The 23121-nt window shown below is 39.2% G+C and overlaps 1 protein-coding gene across 21 annotated transcripts in view; it reads left to right on the top strand.

The window, feature by feature from the left end:
• The window catches only part of zmiz1 (zinc finger, MIZ-type containing 1), a 227222-nt gene extending 221448 nt beyond the window's left edge, over nucleotides 1-5774 (top strand). For 20 of the 21 annotated variants that reach the window (XM_031904889.1, XM_031904897.1, XM_031904894.1 and 17 more), the window contains one exon: nucleotides 627-5774. In XM_031904889.1, the coding sequence (XP_031760749.1) occupies nucleotides 627-734 (108 nt within the window). In that variant the 3' untranslated portion in view covers nucleotides 735-5774. The remainder of the gene's footprint in view (nucleotides 1-626) is intronic. The other variant, NM_001142079.1, reaches the window with a different exon arrangement.
• The last annotated feature ends 17347 nt before the right edge of the window (nucleotides 5775-23121 follow it).

Below are 23121 nucleotides of genomic sequence, written 5' to 3'. Positions count from 1 at the left end.
CCACATAAAAGAAGCACAAAATGCAAATATAATACCCCAGCAAAGTAATCAAAAACCTACTTACCATAAAAAAAAATCCAAAAATCACTTTGATGTAAGAAAAGGTCCAAAATAAACCATCTATCTAAATATTAGAGCTGACTTGCTGATATTCCAAATCTGTAAGTAGAAATATAGTCTCTCTGTATTGTTTAGCACTAAATATTTGAACATATTGAAAAAATGTTGTAGTACAGTATAAATATTGCAAGGTCCTTTACAAATCACACTAGTATACTAGAAGTAATGCTGCTTTACTTTGGCATTTATTATCTGGAAACCCGTTATCTAGAAAGTACCAGTAATGTATTTTACCATAGTGTCTTATAAACAAATTATTAAATAAATAATATTAAATTATTAAATTAATTTGGTTTTTCTTGTAATAATATCACAAAAAATGGTTATAAACTAAGAAAAAACTCCATGTCCCATGCATTGTGGATAATAAATCCCATACATGTATATATACTTGGTTATATTATTTGTCTTAATCTAAAATGGTTAATAGTAATCATTTTTATGTATATATTCAAATAAAAAATCTGCTCTGATTGTGTAATTATTTTCCTTTGGTTCTTTTGCAGCTTCTTCCAGAGCTTACAAATCCAGATGAGCTTCTCTCCTATTTGGATCCTCCAGATCTACCAAACAATAGCAATGATGACCTTCTCTCTCTGTTTGAGAACAACTAAAATTAGTGACTTAGTTCTGTCCTCCATAATGTAGCCTGCCTGACAACACATGTGGGCACAGCAATGGCATCTCTACCATCTTCCTCTGACTGCCCATTTACCCACATAGCTAACTGCACACTTGTGGGCATGTTTGCCTCAAACTGATGCACTCTCAGTGATGCTGCTAAGGACTACAGTGGGTTCAGGCTATCCATGGACATCACAAGTGCTCTTTCTTGGTTTTTCTCATACTGTGGGAAACCTTAAGGAAAAAGCTATCACACCAGGGAACATGACAAGGAGAGTCTGTTATGGGCATACTGACAGACATAAGGGTGACTCTTCCTAATGCATATTGCTTTGTCCCCCTCCCACACCACTACCATCTTAATGCCAGCTGGAAAAGATGAACTAATCCAGGAAATAGGGAAAAGATGGAACAAACTAATAAACACACACAAAGCACAAAGCTCCCTAGCAGTGACCACCTGAGGATATTAGGCACCAAACCGAAGACAGCCATGCTGGGGGGCCCCTTGCTTCTTTTTTGCGTGTTATGTGGGATTTTTCCCCCTCTTTTTATTGTGGCATATAAAAAAAAAATTCCCAGGTTTCTGGCCAGACGTCTCCACGCCCCTGCAGTTCCCCAAGTGCACAGACTTACACAATCCACAGGAACTAAGGGATAGGAGAGCCGAACCTCCCACACTAAGGACAGCGTTCTTCAACCTTTTTACGTTTCTCTACTTTTTAGGCTGCAACAAGGGGCATTCATGTTGGTTTTTAAGGCAGCTTACAGACTTTTTTTGTGTTAGTTAATTCTATTTTCCCAACAAGACTGTTACACAATATCTGGCCTTTAGATTTAGCACCTGGTGATAATTTTTAACTACAAAACCCCTCAAAAAAACTGTCAAATTGTGTGTTATTTGTGCAATCTTCCTTCCCTGCCACCCTATGACTGAGGTAACTTCTAGAGGTGTGGGTGTGGGGGTCTAAATGCATGTCCGACCCAGTTTCTGTGCTTCTGGTGTGTTAATGCTGCTTGCTTCTGTAAAACTGTTGTTCAATTTGTACAGAAGTGCATGTGTGCCAATCAATGTTATTTACTTTGTGTCTGTTTAACATTTTTAGCTCTTAACCCTTTTGCTCAACCAGAGTCCAGCAATGCACTGTGGTAGCAAAAAGGGTTAGTGCGGCTTCTGCAGAATGCTTCAGCAACAGAAGGTTTACAGAAAGACATCTTATGGCTGTCTTGTAAGCAACTTCCCTTCTCTGTGTGCCAGGTTTAACATACTGTGCCCTTCTGATACTCGGTTGTTTTGATTTCTGTGTGTTTTTTTTTCCTTGTACAGCTGTTAATGACACACCAAACCTATTTTTTTATTTTTTGTTCCCTCTTTCTATCACCAAAGTTGTATTTTGTATTTTTTTTATTTAAACAAGGAAAAAAAAGAAAAAAAAAAAAAGAAAAACCACAACAAAACTTTTCTGCTCTTCTCTCTTTGCAAGAATTTGACTTTTCCAGCATTATTTGGGGTATGTGTCATGTAGACTTCTAGGCTTTCTTTTATAAATGCATCTCCCCATTTTATTTGTGATTTCATTATGATTTTTTTTTGTTTTGTTTCCATGTCTTTTAATAAGATGGCAGCACACAGAGCTGTTCGTATGCAATTCATTATTTTAGCAAAACAAAAACAAAAAAAAACTATTGTAAATATGTTTGAAAAAAAAACTGTAGAACTGTTTGTTGATTTTATGATCTAGTGTGTTGTCTTAAAGATTTGTCTCTGTTGGTTTTTGTTTTTACTCCAATTTTGTTTGCTACATGTGATATATATTTTTTTTAATCAACCTTTCTCCTTTTTCACTTGTTCTTGCAGTTGTGCCTGCATTGTATTTGCTCAGTAGTACATCTCCAGCTACTTTGGGAGTGAAGGGGTTAATTATTGGGTCCCTGCCCCTTTTTTTCCTAAAAGATTCCTTTCCATTAAGGGCATGGATTGGGTGATACTGACAGTAGTAGCAAAACTGTCGCTTTTTAGAGCTATGAAATGTTTTCCACAACACAGGGACAATACGTTTTTTTTTTTTATTCAGTAGCACCATTTTTTCCTTGTCCCCACCCAAAATGTCAGAAAGCATTAATTTATAGATTTCTGTTGCAGTAATGAAAATGTAAGCTTGTAAATAGCATCACATGATATTTTTTCAAGTATGCACATACAACATATTTATAATATTATGCCCTCCTTCTCCATTTTGTATATGAATATAGTATCCTCTTTCAAATGTACATTTTCACTGAAAGAATAATGTCCAAGTTTTCATATGCTGGTGATCTTTAACCCATTGAAATAAAAAGAACATGGTATTTATAGGCATTGCACAGGTCGTCTAGAGAAACCTTATGGGCCTGCCTTTTGGCAGCTGTAATTTGAAGGATGTGTTCCTTAGTTCCAGAAGGGGGTTCATAAGGTGCCCGTGTGATGAATGCAGACTTTCCAAAGTCCGACACACACACAGTGCAACAGCAAGGAAGCACATATGATATTCTGTAGTCTTTACTTTCTCTCATTAAGAGCTCCTGACCACCTCCATTTTAATAGAGCCAAGTATTGGTAATACACTAACACTTCTGATTTCATTATGTCCTGCTTAAGAATCTACAAACCAGTTTTGGTTTGTAGATTCTGTTTGTTAGGAGAATGAAGAATATCATTTGACTGTATCTGAAAAACTGAGGCCCTGGATGAGTTAAGTCAAGATAAGTCCCACACTTTGCCTCTGACTGACCAGTCTCTAGTGAAAGAAGGCACTTTTTTAAAACCATTGGAGAGAATAATGCAGAAATAAAAGAATGTTCAGCAGCAATGTCAAAGCTGTAGCGTTCCATCTTTTGTGGACTACATTTCCCAATATTCTTTGCAGTCTGCAACAACTGGAGTGCAGCAGGTTTGGCAACGAAAACGAATATTTCTTTCTCTTGACTCCAAAGCTTGAAAACCCATGAAGTCCTCTCTGGCGCACTTACCTAGACCCATGTAGTCTGATAAGCTTTTTTTTTCTTTTGTTGCACCTTTTGTATTTAGCTGTGATAAATTGTATTTTATTCATTGAAACACTATTCTTGGAGTTTTCAAAATGTGAATATTTTCTGAGAGGACAAATAGTGCTGATACATATCTTTTGCTCTCTGCAGACACCGAGCTGAAATTGTATCTGTATGTGTTTATTACAGGTAAAGACAACCTTCAGCCAATGCACCTTCGCAGAGCTACAGCCCCCTAGGCAGATGGGGTGCAAATATGGTGTAGTTCCACAGTAGCTGGTGCCATTCGATCACTAATAGAGAAGATTAGGTGGTTGTGCCCAGATGATCATGCCCATAATACACCTTTTTACTGCATTTACATTTTATTTAGCTCAGTGCTTCCTCTTCATTGTGTTTTTAAAAACTTTTACAGTCGGGTTTCTTAACTTTGGGTTCACTAATGTTGTTAGACTGCAGGCCCTAGCAAGCTGGACGCTTTATTAGATGCTGAAGTATGCGGGAAGTTGTAACCCAGCTTCATCTGGGAGACCCAAGGTTAAGAAATGGGGTAATGGCACACAGGGACTTTCCTGGCATGTTTTCTCTCTGAATTTTCCCAGGGAAAAACACAAACCAAAATACCAAGGATTGCCTCTTAGAGAAGCTTGATATTCCCTTCAGGAGATTGTTTTGAGATGACATGTGGCCCCATAACCAAAGTGACCAATACACATTTCTCAGAGGCAGTTTCTCATGTCTTGTATTGGTTTTTTTCCCTAAGTTAAAAGGTCAAAAGGGACAAAAGGTCAGAAAACATCCCATGTGCCTTAAATCCTACATGGAGGACCTTAGTTTCATACCAGGAATTTTTAATTTACATTTGTCCCAAAAAATCCAGTTTAGACTTGGTTTTTCAAATCCTCAGCTATTGGAACCAGTCTGTAAAATGAGTCTGCAAGGCAAAGAACTTGTATGGGTTTTTTTGTTTGTTTTATGTCAATGTTCATTTTCGGTACAATTTTTTAATTATTATTCTTTGTGCTTCCCCACAAAAAATTCAAAAGGACTGAAACCCGAAAAGTGGAGTCTAACCCTTTCACCACCAGAGAGGTTTTTTTTTTGGTGTGTGCACAGGAAGTTGACTGGGCAGAAAAGGAAGGTGTCAAAGACATTTCTAACTGCATACCCCTTACCCCTTCCACTATAAAGAAGGTTAAAATATTAAAGCATTGCCAGCTAATGTTTAACCCTTTCAGTGCTAGAATGGGTTAAAGTACTTAATACATCCTTTGTAAATATGTATATGACAAGTAGAGACATAAAACACAGACACATTCATTTTCCTGGGAATGTGTTTTTTTTTTCCAAAAAAGGTGGTTTAAAAAACAGAGAAAAAAAAAAGTGTTTCCATACAGCATGGAAACCAAGTTATATTCAGGGGGGAGGGCAGGCTTGGGAATATGATGGGCTCGGGTGCATTTTGTGAAATCACAGCATTGTTTCCACTCCTGTAAAATACTTTGACCCTTTGTGAAAAAAAACTATTTTTTTGTTTTTGTTCTGTTTTATGTATATGTAATATTTTAGCTGACTTGCATTAGTCCTGTGTCATTTTTAAGGTGCTACAAAAAATGAAAAAAAAAATTAAAACACACAATGAAGAAAAAAGTGGATTATGGGGGAAAAACATAAAAGGATTGTAACCAAATTCTCTTTGTACAAGTTTTGATATAATTAGGTGGGGAAATGACAAAATTCAAATGAGAGCTCCAATGGTACAATCTGTAATAAAACATGCAAAAAGGGCCACTGTATTTTGTCTGTACATTGTATGTACAATTTAATCATTCATATTTGTAACTCCTTTACTGCCAGAAAGAGCACGCTTTATCTTTCTAGCAGTGAAGGTAATAAAATGTTAAGAGATAAAGTAATTGTGCTTTTTAGTCTTGAAAAACTGTATGTAGTTAGTTGTGTCCACCTTATATTTATCAAATAAATATGTACTCAAATGAAACCTCTATACATTGTTTTCTCATTTAAAAAGAAAAAAAACGTATGTGTTGTATAAGATTTGCGCAGTTATGGGGAACGGAAGTCAGGGGCATGAATAAAAGATTTGCCGCCTAATTTTTTTTTTTATATGTGGGCAGAGAGTACCAGTGTGTTCATGTTCCCCTACTTCCCCTAGCTGAATGGAAAAATCCCTAACTGCGGAACTGTTGGCACTTCCATTGCTGTTTTGCTAAACCCCAGCATGCCATTACAGGCTACACAATCATTCCTAAAAATGGTCGCTTATGTTTTGTGTCTGAACAGTTCTCCTACAGGGAAATTATATTGTCACACATTTCTTATTCCATCCCAAATCTGTAATTACAGTATGAGGCATTTCTGCTTGCTGGACTGTTTTGTGGCAGAACGTTTGTCTACAACAGTGATCCCCAACCAGTGGTTCGTGAGCAACATGTTGCTCCCCAACCCCTTGGATGTTGCTCCCAGTGGCCACAAAGCAGGTGCTCATTTTTGAATTCCTGGCTTGGAGGCAAGTTTTGGTTGCATAAAAACCAGGTATAATGCCAAACAGAACCTCCTGTAGGCTGCCAGTCCACATAGGGGCTATTAAGTAGCCAATTATAGCTCATATTGGCTCCCCCCAGAAACTTTTTCATGCTTGTGTTGCTCCCCAACACTTTTTCCATTTAAATGTGGCTCACGGATATAAAAGGTTGGGGATCTCTGGCCTACAACATCCACTGTGTTGTGTAATACAGACTAGCCAGTATCATATTATACGGCAGTCAAGTAAACTGAGCTCCAGTGATCACTGTGGAACCCAACACTTGGTTACAGCCACCATCCCAAACCAAAAATGCAAAAACAAACTTTAAATCCAGCGTCTAATTTTCTCCGAATGCTTTCCTACTTGTTATAATATAAATAGCCGGTAGGAAAACATATGCGTCGCTTTAGCTTTCCAAAGTCGCTGGAAGTTGGCTTGCGAGGAACACCTTTGGAAAGCTGAAGCAGCGCATATGTTTTCCTACCAGCGATTTACATTCTCTGGATGGAAGCATTCGAGAAGATTAGTTACTACCACTAGAGGAGTTTAATCGCGGGGCATACACTTTTGAATTAAACCAAATGTTTTAACTTTTATTGCGACAGATCTTCACAGGCATACACAATAGTACAGCCTTCCTTTCACTTACGACGCCAAATGAGCGGATCTTCTCCAGATATGCCCACCTAAGCCTCATCTAGTAAGGGGCAATAATAACTAGAAATACAATTTAAACAATTGATTTTTATTAAGTGATTATATTTTAAAAAATGTTTCTTTAGCAAAGTCCTATGACTTTTTAAAAACTCTAAAATTAAAATTTTGATAAATATAATATGCTTCCCAGTACAGCTCACCTTCTTCCAACTAAAAACTAGGCCACACTTAAGCGAGAAATGTTCAAGTTCCATAAAAAAGAGAATCCGTATACAAACACCATGTCTGTGGAAGTGGGATCACTTCAAACAACTTATGGAGGGAGGGAATTCTTGAAAGTGGAGGAAATCTGCCTAAATTCCAACTCAACTGCCACCTTTCATGTTTTGGTAAAAGAAAGGCATTTTAGAGACACTTGTGAATATGATGTTAAAACAAAAACAGAATACCACTACAATGTACCACTACAATGACTGTATAATGTCTTAACCTGTTTATTTTTTTAAAATAAAATATATAGTTCCAAAAAAAACAAAAACAGAAAAGTCATATTTTAAGAACATTTTTAAAATGGAGTAAAACTCAGTGTAACTCTTCCCGCTGTCCTTAGCTCTTCATTGCTTCATCCAATCCCCCCTCTCTCAGTAGCAGTATAGGGAATTCATTAGCATGGGTACAACATATTTTAATTGTTAAACTATAGAATAGCGTTAAGTGTAAAAAGCCTCATTAGGGGAACTTCCATGGGGCAGACCCACAAGATGGCAGAATTTTAACATAGTTCTGTAGCCAAGACCTAATCTGAAGCCATCAAACATACCAGTCTAAAATTATCCAGGCTAATTGGGTCTTATACAAGGATACCCTAAAGGTGGAGGGCAAAGTACCATCTGTTGGGTAACCCCCTGCAGCCACAAAGCTAAAGCGCACCTTATTCTCGCATCCAGATCTGGAAAACTCCGCTGGCAAAGTTTATACAGAACACCTGAGCGGATTGCAGCTCTTCATAAAGCGGTAATCTTGATATACCGAATCCAGTCATGGGAGGGTGATCATTGGGAATATATGGCGCTAAAGATACATTTCAACCGCACACCTCGTACCTGTACTACTATTGTATCAGACCAAGTGACTTAAAACACCTGAATAACATATTCCACAACTGTATTTGGCAGAACAAACTCCTCAGAATTTGCACAGTCAAGTTAAAAAAACCTAAAACTTTAGGAAGCGCTAACCTACCAAATATTTACAAACACAACAAGGCAGCATTGCTGTAATATGAAGAAGCTTGGCTATGCATTTAAATCTATATAGAACAATACATTTTGATCAATACTGCTCAGATGGCCTAACCCTAAACTATATTCTCCACCACTGCTCTCAGCTATCCCCTCTGTAATGAAGAAAAATCCAATGACATCACATTACCTTACGTCACTCATAATTTTACGTATTAACCCTTTAAGTGCCAAGGGACGTAGATTCTACGTCCTAGGTACCAAGGGACCAAAGTGCCATGGGACGTAGAATCTACTCGCTTTTAAAGCAGCGCAGCGCTTGTAAACCCCTCAGATCCCCCTAGGCAACGAGCAATGAAGAACATACTCACGATCGGGTCCCCCAGCCGCACCGATCGCGTCGCCAGCCAATGACAGCAGTGGACACGCGTTGATGACGTGTCCACTGCTGTCCCTTTAAATAGCGCCGCCTACTGTCGGCTCCCTCACTCCTGCTGCGCACTTCGGACAAGATGGAGCTCCCCTGCTGCCTTCCTGCTGGATTGATCGCCCCTGATCGCCCCTGATCGTCTGCCTGCCTTGGGTAAGCTGAACTACAACTCTCTACCACTGTTTATTTTGCTTATTTCTATCTCAACTGTCTAAAAAAATTTTTATTTTATTTTTTTTGCATTTTTTCTTCTATCTTTGTCATTATTACACTTTTGTACACATACACACTTATTTACAACTTTCCCAAGCACACACAGACACTTACACACACACTTACACTTACACTTTTTTTTTTTTTTCTTTCTTTCTTTTCTTTTCTTTCTTTCTTTGCTTTCTTTGACAGTCTTTTTTTTTTACTAAAACTTTATTTCTGATCTTGCTCTATAATTATCTGATTTATTTGGTTGCATTTTAGTGTTTTTTTGGCATTTTCATAATTGATTTCTGTTTTTGAATTATTCTATTGCACTGTAACTTTTTTTATTGCTATTTCGTGCTGAATTTGCAGTGACGTTGGTGGATCCAGGGCTCTGACCACCGATTTCATTGCAATTATTGTTCTTCTGTTGGTTTAGGTGGTTTTATTGGATTTTACTGATTTTATGGTGTTTTATCTTTGCATTGTTCTTTATTGTGTGTTTAGTGCCCCCAAAAAGGTTGCTTTTGCAGTGACATTGGTGGATCCAGGGCTCTTACCGATTTCATTGCAACTATTGTTCTTTGATTGCTTTTAGTGGTTTTATTCCATTTGATTTCAGTTGTTCTAGAAAGGTCCAGAGGTGCTAAGATTGTTCTGGTAGTTTCTATTGCCAAGGGTTAGGCTGATGCCACACGAGGCGTAGGGCTGATATTTTTCAGCAAGTGGAAAAACGCTTGCCGAAAATTCAGCCCTACGCCTGCTACTTGTTCCTGCACCCGAATGAATGGGATACGCTCGGGTGCAGGCACGTGTAGCCGATATACGCATGAAAACGCGAGACTTTGCATTCTCACGCGTTTTCATGCGTATATCGGCTACATGTGCCTGCACCCGAGCGTATCCCATTCATTCGGGTGCAGGCAAAAAAAAAGGGGTGCATAGAGTGCAGCCCCAATATTATGCATTTTCAGGTTTGGCGGCCATGTACTTATGTGCAACCAGACATAGGTATCGTTTTATTCAGGGGAACTTGCAGATTGATGGTTAGTAAGTTTTTGGTAGTTGCCATGGAGATTTTGGGGAGAAATCTAGGTTTTTTATCTGGTTTTTCCTTGATTTCTGACCAAAATCTAGGTTTGTATCTGGTTTTTCCTTGATTTCTGACCAAAGCGCTGACTTCTGCAAGGGACTGCGGCCACAATTTTCCATGTAGAAAGAGAAGAGTGGCGTCTCTGAATAGCTGAAGGTGTGCACTTTTCGTAAATATATAGATTGTGGGGGTTATTTCACAGGTAGGGGGGGTTAACACTGAAAAACTGCAGGTAGTGCACATAGAGCGCAGCCCCCAAAATTTCAACTGAAATTGCCCTTATGCATTGCCCCTGTTTGGGGGCATTTGGTGGCCACGTCTTTATGTGCACCCATACATATGGGGTATCGTTTTATTCAGGGGAACTTGCAAATTGAGGTTTAGTAAGTTTTTGGTAGTTGCCATGGAGATTTTGGGGAGAAATCTAGGTTTTTTATCTGGTTTTTCCTTGATTTCTGACCAAAATCTAGGTTTGTATCTGGTTTTTCCTTGATTTCTGACCAAAGCGCTGACTTCTGCAAGGGACTACGGCCGCAATTTTCCATGAAGAAAGAGAAGAGTGGCGTCTCTGAATAGCTGAAGGTGTGCACTTTTCGTAAATATATAGATTGTGGGGGTTATTCCACAGGTAGGGGGGGTTAACACTGAAAAACTGCAGGTAGTGCACATAGAGCGCAGCCCCCAAAATTTCAACTGAAATTGCCCTTATGCATTGCCCCTGTTTGGGGGCATTTGGTGGCCACGTCTTTATGTGCACCCATACATATGGGGTATCGTTTTATTCAGGGGAACTTGCAAATTGAGGTTTAGTAAGTTTTTGGTAGTTGCCATGGAGATTTTGGGGAGAAATCTAGGTTTGTATCTGGTTTTTCCTTGATTTCTGACCAAAGCGCTGACTTCTGCAAGGGACTGCAGCCACAATTTTCCATGTAGAAAGAGAAGAGTGGTGTCTCTGAATAGCTGAAGGTGTGCACTTTTCGTAAATATATAGATTGTGGGGGTTATTCCACAGGTAGGGGGGGTTAACACTGAAAAACTGCAGGTAGTGCACATAGAGCGCAGCCCCCAAAATTTCAACTGAAATTGCCCTTATGCATTGCCCCTGTTTTGGGGCATTTGGTGGCCACGTCTTTATGTGCACCCATACATATGGGGTATCGTTTTATTCAGGGGAACTTGCAGATTGATGGTTAGTAAGTTTTTGGTAGTTGCCATGGAGATTTTGGGGAGAAATCTAGGTTTGTATCTGGTTTTTCCTTGATTTCTGACCAAAGCGCTAACTTCTGCAAGGGACTGCGGCCACAATTTTCCATGTAGAAAGAGGAGAGTGGCGTCTCTGAATAGCTGAAGGTGTGCACTTTTCAGAAATATATAGTTTGCGGGGGTTATTTCACAGGTTATGGGTGTGTTTAGACTAAATAACTGCAGATAGAGCACAGCCCCCCTTATGCATTGCCCCTGTTTGGGGGCATTTGGTGGCCACGTCTTTATGTGCACCCATACATATGGGGTATCGTTTTATTCAGGGGAACTTGCAAATTGAGGTTTAGTAAGTTTTTGGTAGTTGCCATGGAGATTTTGGGGAGAAATCTAGGTTTTTATCTGGTTTTTCCTTGATTTCTGACCAAAATCTAGGGTTGTATCTGGTTTTTCCTTGATTTCTGACCAAAGCGCTGACTTCTGCAAGGGACTGCGGCCACAATTTTCCATGTAGAAAGAGAAGAGTGGTGTCTCTGAATAGCTGAAGGTGTGCACTTTTCGTAAATATATAGATTGTGGGGGTATCTCACAGGTAGGGGGGGTTATCACTGAAAAACTGCAGGTAGTGCACATAGAGCGCAGCCCCCAAAATTTCAACTGAAATTCCCCTTATGCATTGCCCCTGTTTTGGGGCATTTGGTGGCCACGTCTTTATGTGCACCCATACATATGGGGTATCGTTTTATTCAGGGGAACTTGCAGATTGATGGTTAGTAAGTTTTTGGTAGTTGCCATGGAGATTTTGGGGAGAAATCTAGGTTTGTATCTAGTTTTTCCTTGATTTCTGACCAAAGCGCTAACTTCTGCAAGGGACTGCGGCCACAATTTTCCATGTAGAAAGAGAAGAGTGGTGTCTCTGAATAGCTGAAGGTGTGCACTTTTCGTAAATATATATATTGTGGGGGTTTTCTCACAGGTAGGGGGGGTTAACACTGAAAAACTGCAGGTAGTGCACATAGAGCGCAGCCCCCAAAATTTCAACTGAAATTCCCCTTATGCATTGCCCCTGTTTTGGGGCATTTGGTGGCCACGTCTTTATGTGCACCCATACATATGGGGTATCGTTTTTTTCAGGGGAACTTGCAGATTGATGGTTAGTAAGTTTTTGGTAGTTGCCATGGAGATTTTGGGGAGAAATCTAGGGTTGTATCTGGTTTTTCCTTGATTTCTGACCAAAGCGCTGACTTCTGCAAGGGACTGCGGCCACAATTTTCCATGTAGAAAGAGAAGAGTGGTGTCTCTGAATAGCTGAAGGTGTGCACTTTTCGTAAATATATGGATTGTGGGGGTATCTCACAGGTAGGGGGGGTTATCACTGAAAAACTGCAGGTAGTGCACATAGAGCGCAGCCCCCAAAATTTCAACTGAAATTCCCCTTATGCATTGCCCCTGTTTTGGGGCATTTGGTGGCCACGTCTTTATGTGCACCCATACATATGGGGTATCGTTTTATTCAGGGGAACTTGCAGATTGATGGTTAGTAAGTTTTTGGTAGTTGCCATGGAGATTTTGGGGAGAAATCTAGGTTTGTATCTAGTTTTTCCTTGATTTCTGACCAAAGCGCTAACTTCTGCAAGGGACTGCGGCCACAATTTTCCATGTAGAAAGAGAAGAGTGGTGTCTCTGAATAGCTGAAGGTGTGCACTTTTCGTAAATATATAGATTGTGGGGGTTATCTCACAGGTAGGGGGGGTTAACACTGAAAAACTGCAGGTAGTGCACATAGAGCGCAGCCCCCAAAATTTCAACTGAAATTGCCCTTATGCATTGCCCCTGTTTTGGGGCATTTGGTGGCCACGTCTTTATGTGCACCCATACATATGGGGTATCGTTTTATTCTGGGGAACTTGCAGATTGATGGTTAGTAAGTTTTTGGTAGTTGCCATGGAGATTTTGGGGAGAAATCTAGGTTTTGTATCTGGTTTTTCCTTGATTTCTGACCAAAGCGCTTACTTCTGCAAGGGACTGCGGCCACAATTTTCCATGTAGAAAGAGAAGAGTGGTGTCTCTGAATAGCTGAAGGTGTGCACTTTTCGTAAATATATGGATTGTGGGGGTATCTCACAGGTAGGGGGGGTTATCACTGAAAAACTGCAGGTAGTGCACATAGAGCGCAGCCCCCAAAATTTCAACTGAAATTCCCCTTATGCATTGCCCCTGTTTTGGGGCATTTGGTGGCCACGTCTTTATGTGCACCCATACATATGGGGTATCGTTTTATTCAGGGGAACTTGCAGATTGATGGTTAGTAAGTTTTTGGTAGTTGCCATGGAGATTTTGGGGAGAAATCTAGGTTTGTATCTAGTTTTTCCTTGATTTCTGACCAAAGCGCTAACTTCTGCAAGGGACTGCGGCCACAATTTTCCATGTAGAAAGAGAAGAGTGGTGTCTCTGAATAGCTGAAGGTGTGCACTTTTCGTAAATATATAGATTGTGGGGGTTATCTCACAGGTAGGGGGGGTTAACACTGAAAAACTGCAGGTAGTGCACATAGAGCGCAGCCCCCAAAATTTCAACTGAAATTGCCCTTATGCATTGCCCCTGTTTTGGGGCATTTGGTGGCCACGTCTTTATGTGCACCCATACATATGGGGTATCGTTTTATTCTGGGGAACTTGCAGATTGATGGTTAGTAAGTTTTTGGTAGTTGCCATGGAGATTTTGGGGAGAAATCTAGGTTTTGTATCTGGTTTTTCCTTGATTTCTGACCAAAGCGCTTACTTCTGCAAGGGACTGCGGCCACAATTTTCCATGTAGAAAGAGAAGAGTGGTGTTTCTGAATAGCTGAAGGTGTGCACTTTTCAGAAATATATAGTTTGTGGGGGTTATTTCACAGGTAGGGGGGGTTAACACTGAAAAACTGCAGGAAGTGCACATAGAGCGCAGCCCCCACATTTTTAGCTGTAATTGCCCTTGTGCATTGCCCCTGCTTTGGAGTGTTTGATGCCCATGTCTTTATGTGCACCCATACATATGGGGCATCATTTTATTCAGGAGAAGTTTGTCTTTCAAATATGCCTTTGTTAGAAAATTTTTATGAGATTTTTTTTTGTCAAATCCACATTTGATCATGCGTCCAAGTTTACGTTTTAGAAAAAAAAAAAAATGTCATAAAAAGTTCCAAATTTCACAATGCACTGACAAAAGGTATTTGGCTTTTGAGTGAAAACTACATTGCACCTAGAAACCTGAAGGTCTGTAGTTTCTAAAGATACCAAACATGAGGGGATATTTTAGATTTACATATAAGTTATGCTGCATTAACTGTTACAAGCGCTTTTCTGCTTTGTTCTGGTGTGATATTGTACTAAGTATTGCCTTAGTTTGGGGGTTACTTCTGGACAGGAACTGTGGGGTACCACCACATATTTGGTATCGTTGGAATTGGGAGTATCAGGGCTTTTACAAACAATAAAAAAAAGTGAGTAAAATTAACTTTTCTATGGAAAAAAACCTCAAAATATACAGAAATTTTTCATAATTTTATTTTTTTTTTACATATTTCACCCAAAATACACATCATATCTCCAGAAAAGTTATAAAATTTGGTATGTATGTCGAAGCCCAATTAGTGACGAAAAAAACGATATATAATTTCCCTAGTTTCGTGGAGGTTTTCCTACCAAAAAACATTGTTAAAGTGAATGAGTACAAAATGCTTAAAAAACGTCTGGCACTGGGGGGAACTGAAATGACGAATTCGGCTGGCACTTAAAGGGTTAAACAAGGCTGGTAAACAAAAGTTTCCCCGTAGGACTATGTAACCCAGTCTTCACACTTGGCGAAATACTGGTTTGCAGAACATATAAGACCTAATAAAAGGGAGCTATATGGGAGCTTGGCTTGGTTGCCTGTGGAATAAGAGGAGAGCTCTGTGCACCCTGAATGAACCCTTTCACTGCCAGCAGATATGGTCTCACAGCAGAACTTTTATTGCCAGACAGTTTTGAACACTTTAAGGGCCTTTCCTTAGGGGAACTTTTAATTTACCCAGGAAAACAATATATCCTATATTCAAGACAACCTAAGCTTTCAAAATATGCTAGAATTTTTGTGCAATTCCTCTTCTGTAGTCTAAAAAATGAAAAAAACTTTCCATGATACAAACAAATATACCAGAAACATAAATTATTTTATGCACGAAAATAAAACTGATTTGGAAAGTCCGATGTCTCTTGAATGCACCAATACCCAATATATATAGTTTTATAGGGATTTCACATTGTATAGGTCAAAAACTCCCAGCAGTACACAAATTCCCAAAGCACTGCTTCAGAAAGCTGCATACATTATTATACATTATCCATGATTTCAAGGCCAAAAATTCCACTAACAGTAGGTTTATCCCAAAAAACTATATATTTTTGGAAAGAACAGATTCTGAAGTCTGTCTACTCCAAACTACCAAGTCGCAATGCTTTCCTAAAGCTATCAGCTATCAAAATTTGTGAAATTTATGAAAAATTGCTTCAAAGCTTCCAGTCTATAGTATCTTATCTCCTAAAGATAACCAGGTAAAACGCTAAATATGAATGCCAGGCATCCACTGAACAGTTTGATACCCAATGTGCTTAGGTTTACCTATATGTATGGGGCATGTAGGAGCCCAAAATGAAAATACCCCACATGCTGTATTGCTGCCATTTCAGCTCCTGCAAAATCAAAAAGTACACATCCCAGAAAAACATATATGTTTGTAAAGTACACATTAAAAATGGGCACCCATGGCTGTTACTAAAAAGAACAAAGCAACAAAGCTCTCCTAAAGTTGGCGATTTTGATGACATTTCCAAAAATCACCCCAAAACTTCCACTTTGCAGCATATTATCTCCCTAATATCATTAGGTATAAAACACCTTAAATTTTAACACCAGAGGTCCATTCAACAGTGTGATACCCAATGTGTATAGGTTTACCTAAGCATGTGGCATTTATTGACCCCAGGGTCAGGCCCGGATTTGTGGCGAGGCCCCAAAGGCCCGGGCCTAGTGTGGCACAAATTTAGCGGCAGCATGCTGCCCCGCCGCAACAAAATTTTTAAATTTGGCTCCCATACGGAGCAGTCGGCACATCTCCCCACTGCTCTTGCCCGGGGGGGGTCGCGCGTTCGCACATAGGGGGGGCGGCCTCGGGGCGCCCAGAAGACAAATCTGGCCCTGCCCAGGGTGAACATACCCCCATATGATCTATCATTTCTGTCATTTCAGCTCCAGCAAAATCATTTACATCATTATATGTGGGATAAAGCTAGTAAAAAGTACACTCACCCCAGAAAGTCATATATTTTTGGAAAGTACACATTCCCCCGAATCTAAAATGGGTACCCATGTCTTTCTACTCTAAAATACCAAGCCACAAAGCTTCCCTAAATTTGCTGATTTTGATGACATTTCCAAAAATCGCCTCAAAGCTTCTACTTTGCAGCATCTTATTTTCTACAGGTCATTAGGTACCAAGATAAACCTCCCTAAATATGAACCCCAGAGGTCTACTGAACAGTTTGATGCCCACTGTACATAGGTTTATCAAAGCACATGGCACTTAGAGACCCCAAAATATACCTGGTGCACAATTATTTCATGGCTTACATTTACCTATTTCAGAAACACATGGCAGTTTTGTGGGGTAAAAGCTGCAAAAAAGTAGGGTGACCCCAGAAAACCATATATTTTTGGAAAGTGCACATTTGTACCTCCCAATAACTGAAAAATGTAAAAAGCAACAAAAATAAATGCCGTGCGGTGACATTTTGGCCACACCCATTTTTGCGACTACACCCCCTAAATACCATTTTACAAAATTTGGTGGGTTATTTAAAGTTTGAACGCATTTCTGGGGATTTGGGGGTCTCAGTTCCCCTAAGAGACCTATTTAGCTCATTAGTTACAATTGTATCTAAGTGCAGGTTAACTTTTACGGGCTCTCTTATCTACTTATCTAATTAAGTTTGAGAATCTTTGTATCTTTTATAGTGTGAGATCAAACAGCATGAGATCAAAGAGAAATGAGGGACTTTTCAGTAAGAATTCAGGACTGCAGGCTAAGCTGTTAAAATTGGGACAGTTAGGAGGTATGCACATTCAGATAAATCCAAAACGGCTTAATTTAATAAATCAGAGAAGCAATTGGCATGGAGATTTCAGCAGCGGTGGCCTGGAAGGCTATACTACACCAATGTCTCTCTAGGGAAACTCCATCCATTACACTCTTAAAACAGAAACTACACTATACCTTCCACATGGACTGGTTGGAAATCATGATCAATACAGAGCAACACATTAAAAAGTTTAGACAGTGAGGTCCATCGGGTTAAACAATCTCATGGTTCATACTTTTCTAAACACAACATGGTATGATGTAGAAATTTTAAAGGCCAACTTACTTTTTCTGGAAATAAATCAATGCATTTAAAGTATCTCCCATGAGACCAGACAAGCTGCATGCTCCCCCAGAAGTCACAGCATCAACAGACTATTGGCATCTTATCCATAGTAAACCCGAATCTACCTGTGTGGCCAATTGGACTTGGCTTGGAAAGAGCCTCCTGCATTATTATGTTCTGCTGAACCATTTCTACTTGTAGCCCATTTCTCTAAATCATTTTCAGCCCAGTTCCTGTGTAATAAATCTGGGTTTACTTCCTATTTGTGTTGGTATTTACTGGGAATCTTTGGGGTGTCACCACAGTCACAACTACAGTACATCAAGCCATACCCTAGGGTGGGCTACATAATTGTTTCTTACTTTTATGATATCCGGATGCACTTGCAACCTGACCTGGACCCACAATACTTTTATCCTGTTCACATACCTTACCCTAAACGCCCCTACCCGTCCTACCTGCACCTTAAATCTGAACTGGGGATCCACAAAACAGGAAGTGATGTCACCATTGGCAGATGTGCAATCACTCCAGTGGCATGCCCAAAACCATGACCGATTTGCTGATATTCCATAGGTACCCAACTCAATGCAGCACTATAGTTCTGGGTATATTTTTTCATTTTCTTTGTGGGGGTACCCTGATTTCCTCCTGCACTCCAAATAATGGAAATTTTAACTGGTTCCTGATCAAACTAATCCTACCATGTGTTATGTGATATGCTATCATATGAGATGGTATGCGATATGTGCCAGCTAAAGTGCAACTTTTTCTGGAGTAGGGGGGAATGCAGCTAGCCTAAGGGGCACATCATTTGTAAATACAGCGCAGATAATATATAATACTAGCATGACAGATTTAGTTAGTATTCATATAGTAGAGTACTATACTCAATTTTAGGTACAGATTTTATATATAAGATATAATATACACATACATTCCCCCCCCTAATGGTCCCCATGTACTGTAGATGGTTCAGTCCACAATTGTGGGCAGCAGCTTATTCTGGTCCAGTGCTGCCCTAAGCACAGATCCAGTGAGTGCCCATAACATGTGCAATGGTGTCATAAAAAGTGCCATCATGACGCGTCTGCACATAACATCTCTTCCGCTCAGGCACCGCGAGGAAACCCCTGCTGATTAGGAAAATATCTGGCAGCAGGTTAAGGGGCTTTTTTTTCTTGAAAGTTTTATTTACCATATAGGCATCTGAGGGCTGCCCCCCATATAGCTGCCGACCTAAGCACAGGCCCTCAAATGCTTATATGGTGAATACACCTGTGATTGTTGGCCCCCTGTGAACAGCACTTATTGAAATGTGGATAGGGGCTTCAGGCTGATTTGGAGCCTTTCTGGATGTGACTGAAATGGGTTGAGGCAGATCAAGCATGTCCTAAATTTTTCTGACACCTTATTTAAAAATGTTGCAAGTCTATATGTTTCTTAAAAAACAATATGCACGCAGTCCTGAAAACAAGTGGCAAATAAATACTCAATAGATAAATAATACTGAATAAATACTGAATTACTGTTACTACATGTTAACCAATTTTCTGTTAACCAGAAACATTTCTTATCAGCTACAATTAGAAGCATATTTTGACTGATATTAATAAAAGAACAGGAAAGAATGCAACAAAAGTTAAATGTAATACAACATATAAACAAATTATTTAAAATCACATATGATAAGACCAAGTGAGAACAATACTGAAGTAATATATAAGCATAGAAGCATATAAGCAAAAATGAATATAGGTCATTTCACAAAGACATATAATCGGATATAAGAGAATAGAGACATCCTTGTCATATTGTCTTTTACTTAATTTGTTGTAAAGTCATTTTTGGATTATTGTCTTTACACTTTGGTCTAGAGCAGGGGTCCCCAACCTTTTTTACTCGTGAGCAACAGTCACATGTAAAAAGGCTTTGAGAGCAACACAAGCATCATTTAAGTTCATGGAGGTGCCAAATAATGGCTAACATTGGCTATTAGGCAGCCTCTATGCACAGTCAGCTTACAGGGGCTTTATTTGGTAGTAAATCTTGTTTTTATTTAACCAAAACTTGCCCCCAAGTCAGGAATACAAAAGTAACTACCTGGTTTGGGGGCACTGAGAGCAACATCCAAGGGGTTGGTAAACATCATGTTGCTCACAAGCCACTGGTTGGGGATCACTGGTCTAGAGTATTAATACAGATATGCAAGGTATCCCAAAAAAGGTGTCTATCTTACTTGTTAAAACAATGAGACATAATGGCTTCTTGAAAACATAGATTATGTATATAATCTAATATACTGCTTAAATTAGGTCTTCAGTAGAAAGCTAGTTTTCTAAGTCGCAGCACAAGAAATCAAGAGAAAATTTCTAATGCTATAAAAAGTTGCTTGGTTAAGGACAGAGTGATTCAATATCCTCAAGAACACCCAATAGGGCACAGTAAGAAGAGAGACTCGAAATTGCAACAAATGTGTAAAGTATGTCTCTAATTCTTTCCAAACTTCCTTTATTTTTGGGCATAACCACAATTAATTAAACAAAGAATTTCATTTAAGACTCCAAGAAGTCATTTTCTCATCTGCTTTTATAAAAAGTGTACTGTTACCAAAATGATATAGTCTATAATGAAACCTCCATATGTATAGTGTTAGCTCATTGTGAAACCCAGGTTCTTCCTGTTTCATACAAAACACATGATGCTGCTGTGGGTGTGGTGCAGCAGCGCTTTCCTTCTTCCAGTGGTTTTAGTTCAACAAGATAATCCAGTATGAGTCTGCTCTTGGAAAATGCTGCACACGCATGTGCACCGGAATTGCCAATTATCTCTATGGCAATTATCTCTATGCTTCTTGTACTCATGTATAAATAGGAAGGCAAAGCACTGGGGTCTTAGTGTAATTTAAGTATGGAAAGAAGAGATTCAGACTAGGGATGCACTGAATCTCCGAATCCATTGTAAGGGATTTGGGTGAATACTGAACCTAATTAGGATACGGAAGGGATATGGAAGGGTACAATTTTCCACTTCCATGTTCACGTGGTGACATTTAACCCTTCAAATCCTAATTAGCATATGCTAAGTAAATGCCATCCGGGATTCGGTGCATCCCTAATTCAGACACAATCATACTTCATAACATTTTTATTATAAGAATTTATGCCTTAAAAAAATGATGTATAAGAACAATTAGCATGGAAGAGGTGATGTAGATAAGGAGATGCAGAAGTGTCTGCTCTGTCTTTCTAATGTATAATATATGTAAAGTTCTTTGCTTTGTCACATTGGGGGACACTTTTTATGTAATATTTGACAAATGTTCTGTTCATTCTTGTATCAATGTATTACAGTTTATATTTACTACTGGCCCTACTGATTGTAAATGAGGCTCATATACTATGAAAAAGTAGATGCTGTGCTCTGGACCAGAAGTGCAGAGAGCGGCTGTTCTACAGATTTGTGATCTGAGAAGTGAGACATCATCCCATAGATAGAGCTAGATTTCCTATCCAGGCGCCCAGAGGCTGCCCCCCATTTGCCCCCTCCCACACGCGCATGTGCGAACCAACATCTGTGCCGCCCTAGGCCCAGGTCTTTGTGGCCAAGGCTTTAATACATTTTTTGTTAGATTTTGCATTTGCTTATTATACATTTACTACAGTTATGCAGCATAAAGTGTGACTGATGTTTATCAGAGCACAGGTCACATGGCAGTGGCACCCTGGGAAATGAAGAATATGGCTAGCCTCTAGTTGAAATTCAAAATTAAATATAAAAAAATCTGTTTGTGTTTTTCAAAAACAGATTTCAATGCAGGATTCTGCTGGAGAAGCTCTATTAAAGGAGAAGGAAAGGCTAATAAAGAGTTAATCTCAAGCTGCAGGCACACCTTCAGTTCTCTCAATAGTGCCCTTAAGTCTCCCCATATTTCTCCCATTCAGATGATCAGAAGCCAAACAGGAAGAAAAAACGCTGAGCTGTGTAAAGAAAATTCCCATAATGCCTCACTCCTGCACCAAGACCAAGACCGGTGTGCATGCTCAGTTTGTAAGACTGTGAGGAAGCTTCCTGCTAATTGGCTTAGATCCACATTCCTATATATTTCTCCTGTTCAGATGATCAGAAGCCTCATAGGGAAAAAAAATGCTGAGCTGTGTAAAGGAACTTCCCATAATGCCTCACTCCTGCACAGACACCCAGACCAAGTGAACATGCTCAGTTAGTTAGACTATGAGTCAGCTTCCTGCTGATTGGCTCAGTTCCACATTCCTAAGGGGGGAAGTAGTATTCTTGAGGGAGGGGGGAGCAGGAGAGGGGAGAGAGAAAAAAGCTGTGTGTCTCTAGCAGAGGAAAACAGACACAACTAATCTTTTAACAGAGAACTCAGTGCAGCGTTTCTGTGAGTGCTTATGGCTGTATTTACATAGACCTTTCTGATAAAGCTTACTTAGTTTTTACCTTTCTTTCTCCTTTAACTGATGGGTTTTGAAAAAAACATGTTTTCCAATGACAGTATTCCTTTAAGCATGATTTCAAACCCAGAAGTTGCAGTGAGAATTAGTCATAAGGCTAAAGCCAAATGGGTAGAACTGTTAATCAGCTGGTTTTTGCTACATTGTTTCAGGAGTGAGAACACATATTGTACTGAATATAAACAGGCAGATACTCATTCAACAGCAATGATATTTGAAATGACTTTTGAGGGTTCTTACACACGGTTTGTATGGACCTGATGCACACTTGTGATGCAACTTTCAGTGCACCTAACTCATCAGCTAATTTCATTATATTATGTTTGTTTGTATTCATGAGTGTTCAGAGTTTTATTGCATTTGTGTTTTATCACTTTTTTTACTTGATGCATGTTCAAACGACAATAGGGTAAAAGGCTGTATTTAAAACTCACAAAAACACACTTATTTGTGGTACAAAAAGAGCAATATATGGGTTTAACATGCGTTTCTAAATGCATAGAAATGCCTGTATGTAAGAGCCTTAACATACTGTATATTGGAAAAGAGTTTTTTTCCCTTTAAATCAGTTCACATTTTTTTTTAGATTTTACATTTTTGTTGAATTATTTTGTTAATAATGAATCAGCTGTAAATTATTATGCTGTTAAAAGGGTTTAAAGAAAAACGTTACCCCTGAACAATAACAATATATCTCTATAAAAATATATTGCATAAAACAGTTCAGATGTGAAACCCTGCTTCATCTAAACAAACCATTTTCATAAAAATATATTTTTTATTAGTATGGGCTGGTGGGTACTCCTAAATAGAAAATTGCCATTTTAAGTACTAACTGCCACCCCTTGGGATCACGATGCACACTAACAAACCAAGGCCACACATATATAGTAACCAATTAATAACAAAATTTTGTTTTTTGCTCCCACACTACTTCCTGTTACAGTTAGAGCTGCATTATTTCTGGTCATGTGATCTCTGAGGGGCACACAGCCCATCACTAAATGGTGGCTCAAAAGAAAACACGTGGAAGGGCAATATTTCCTTATATACATATTGCAGCTTGGT

Source organism: Xenopus tropicalis, chromosome 7 (assembly GCF_000004195.4).
Source record: "Xenopus tropicalis strain Nigerian chromosome 7, UCB_Xtro_10.0, whole genome shotgun sequence".
Classification (NCBI taxonomy): Eukaryota; Metazoa; Chordata; class Amphibia; order Anura; family Pipidae; genus Xenopus; species Xenopus tropicalis.
This window is presented reverse-complemented; position numbering and strand designations above follow the sequence as displayed.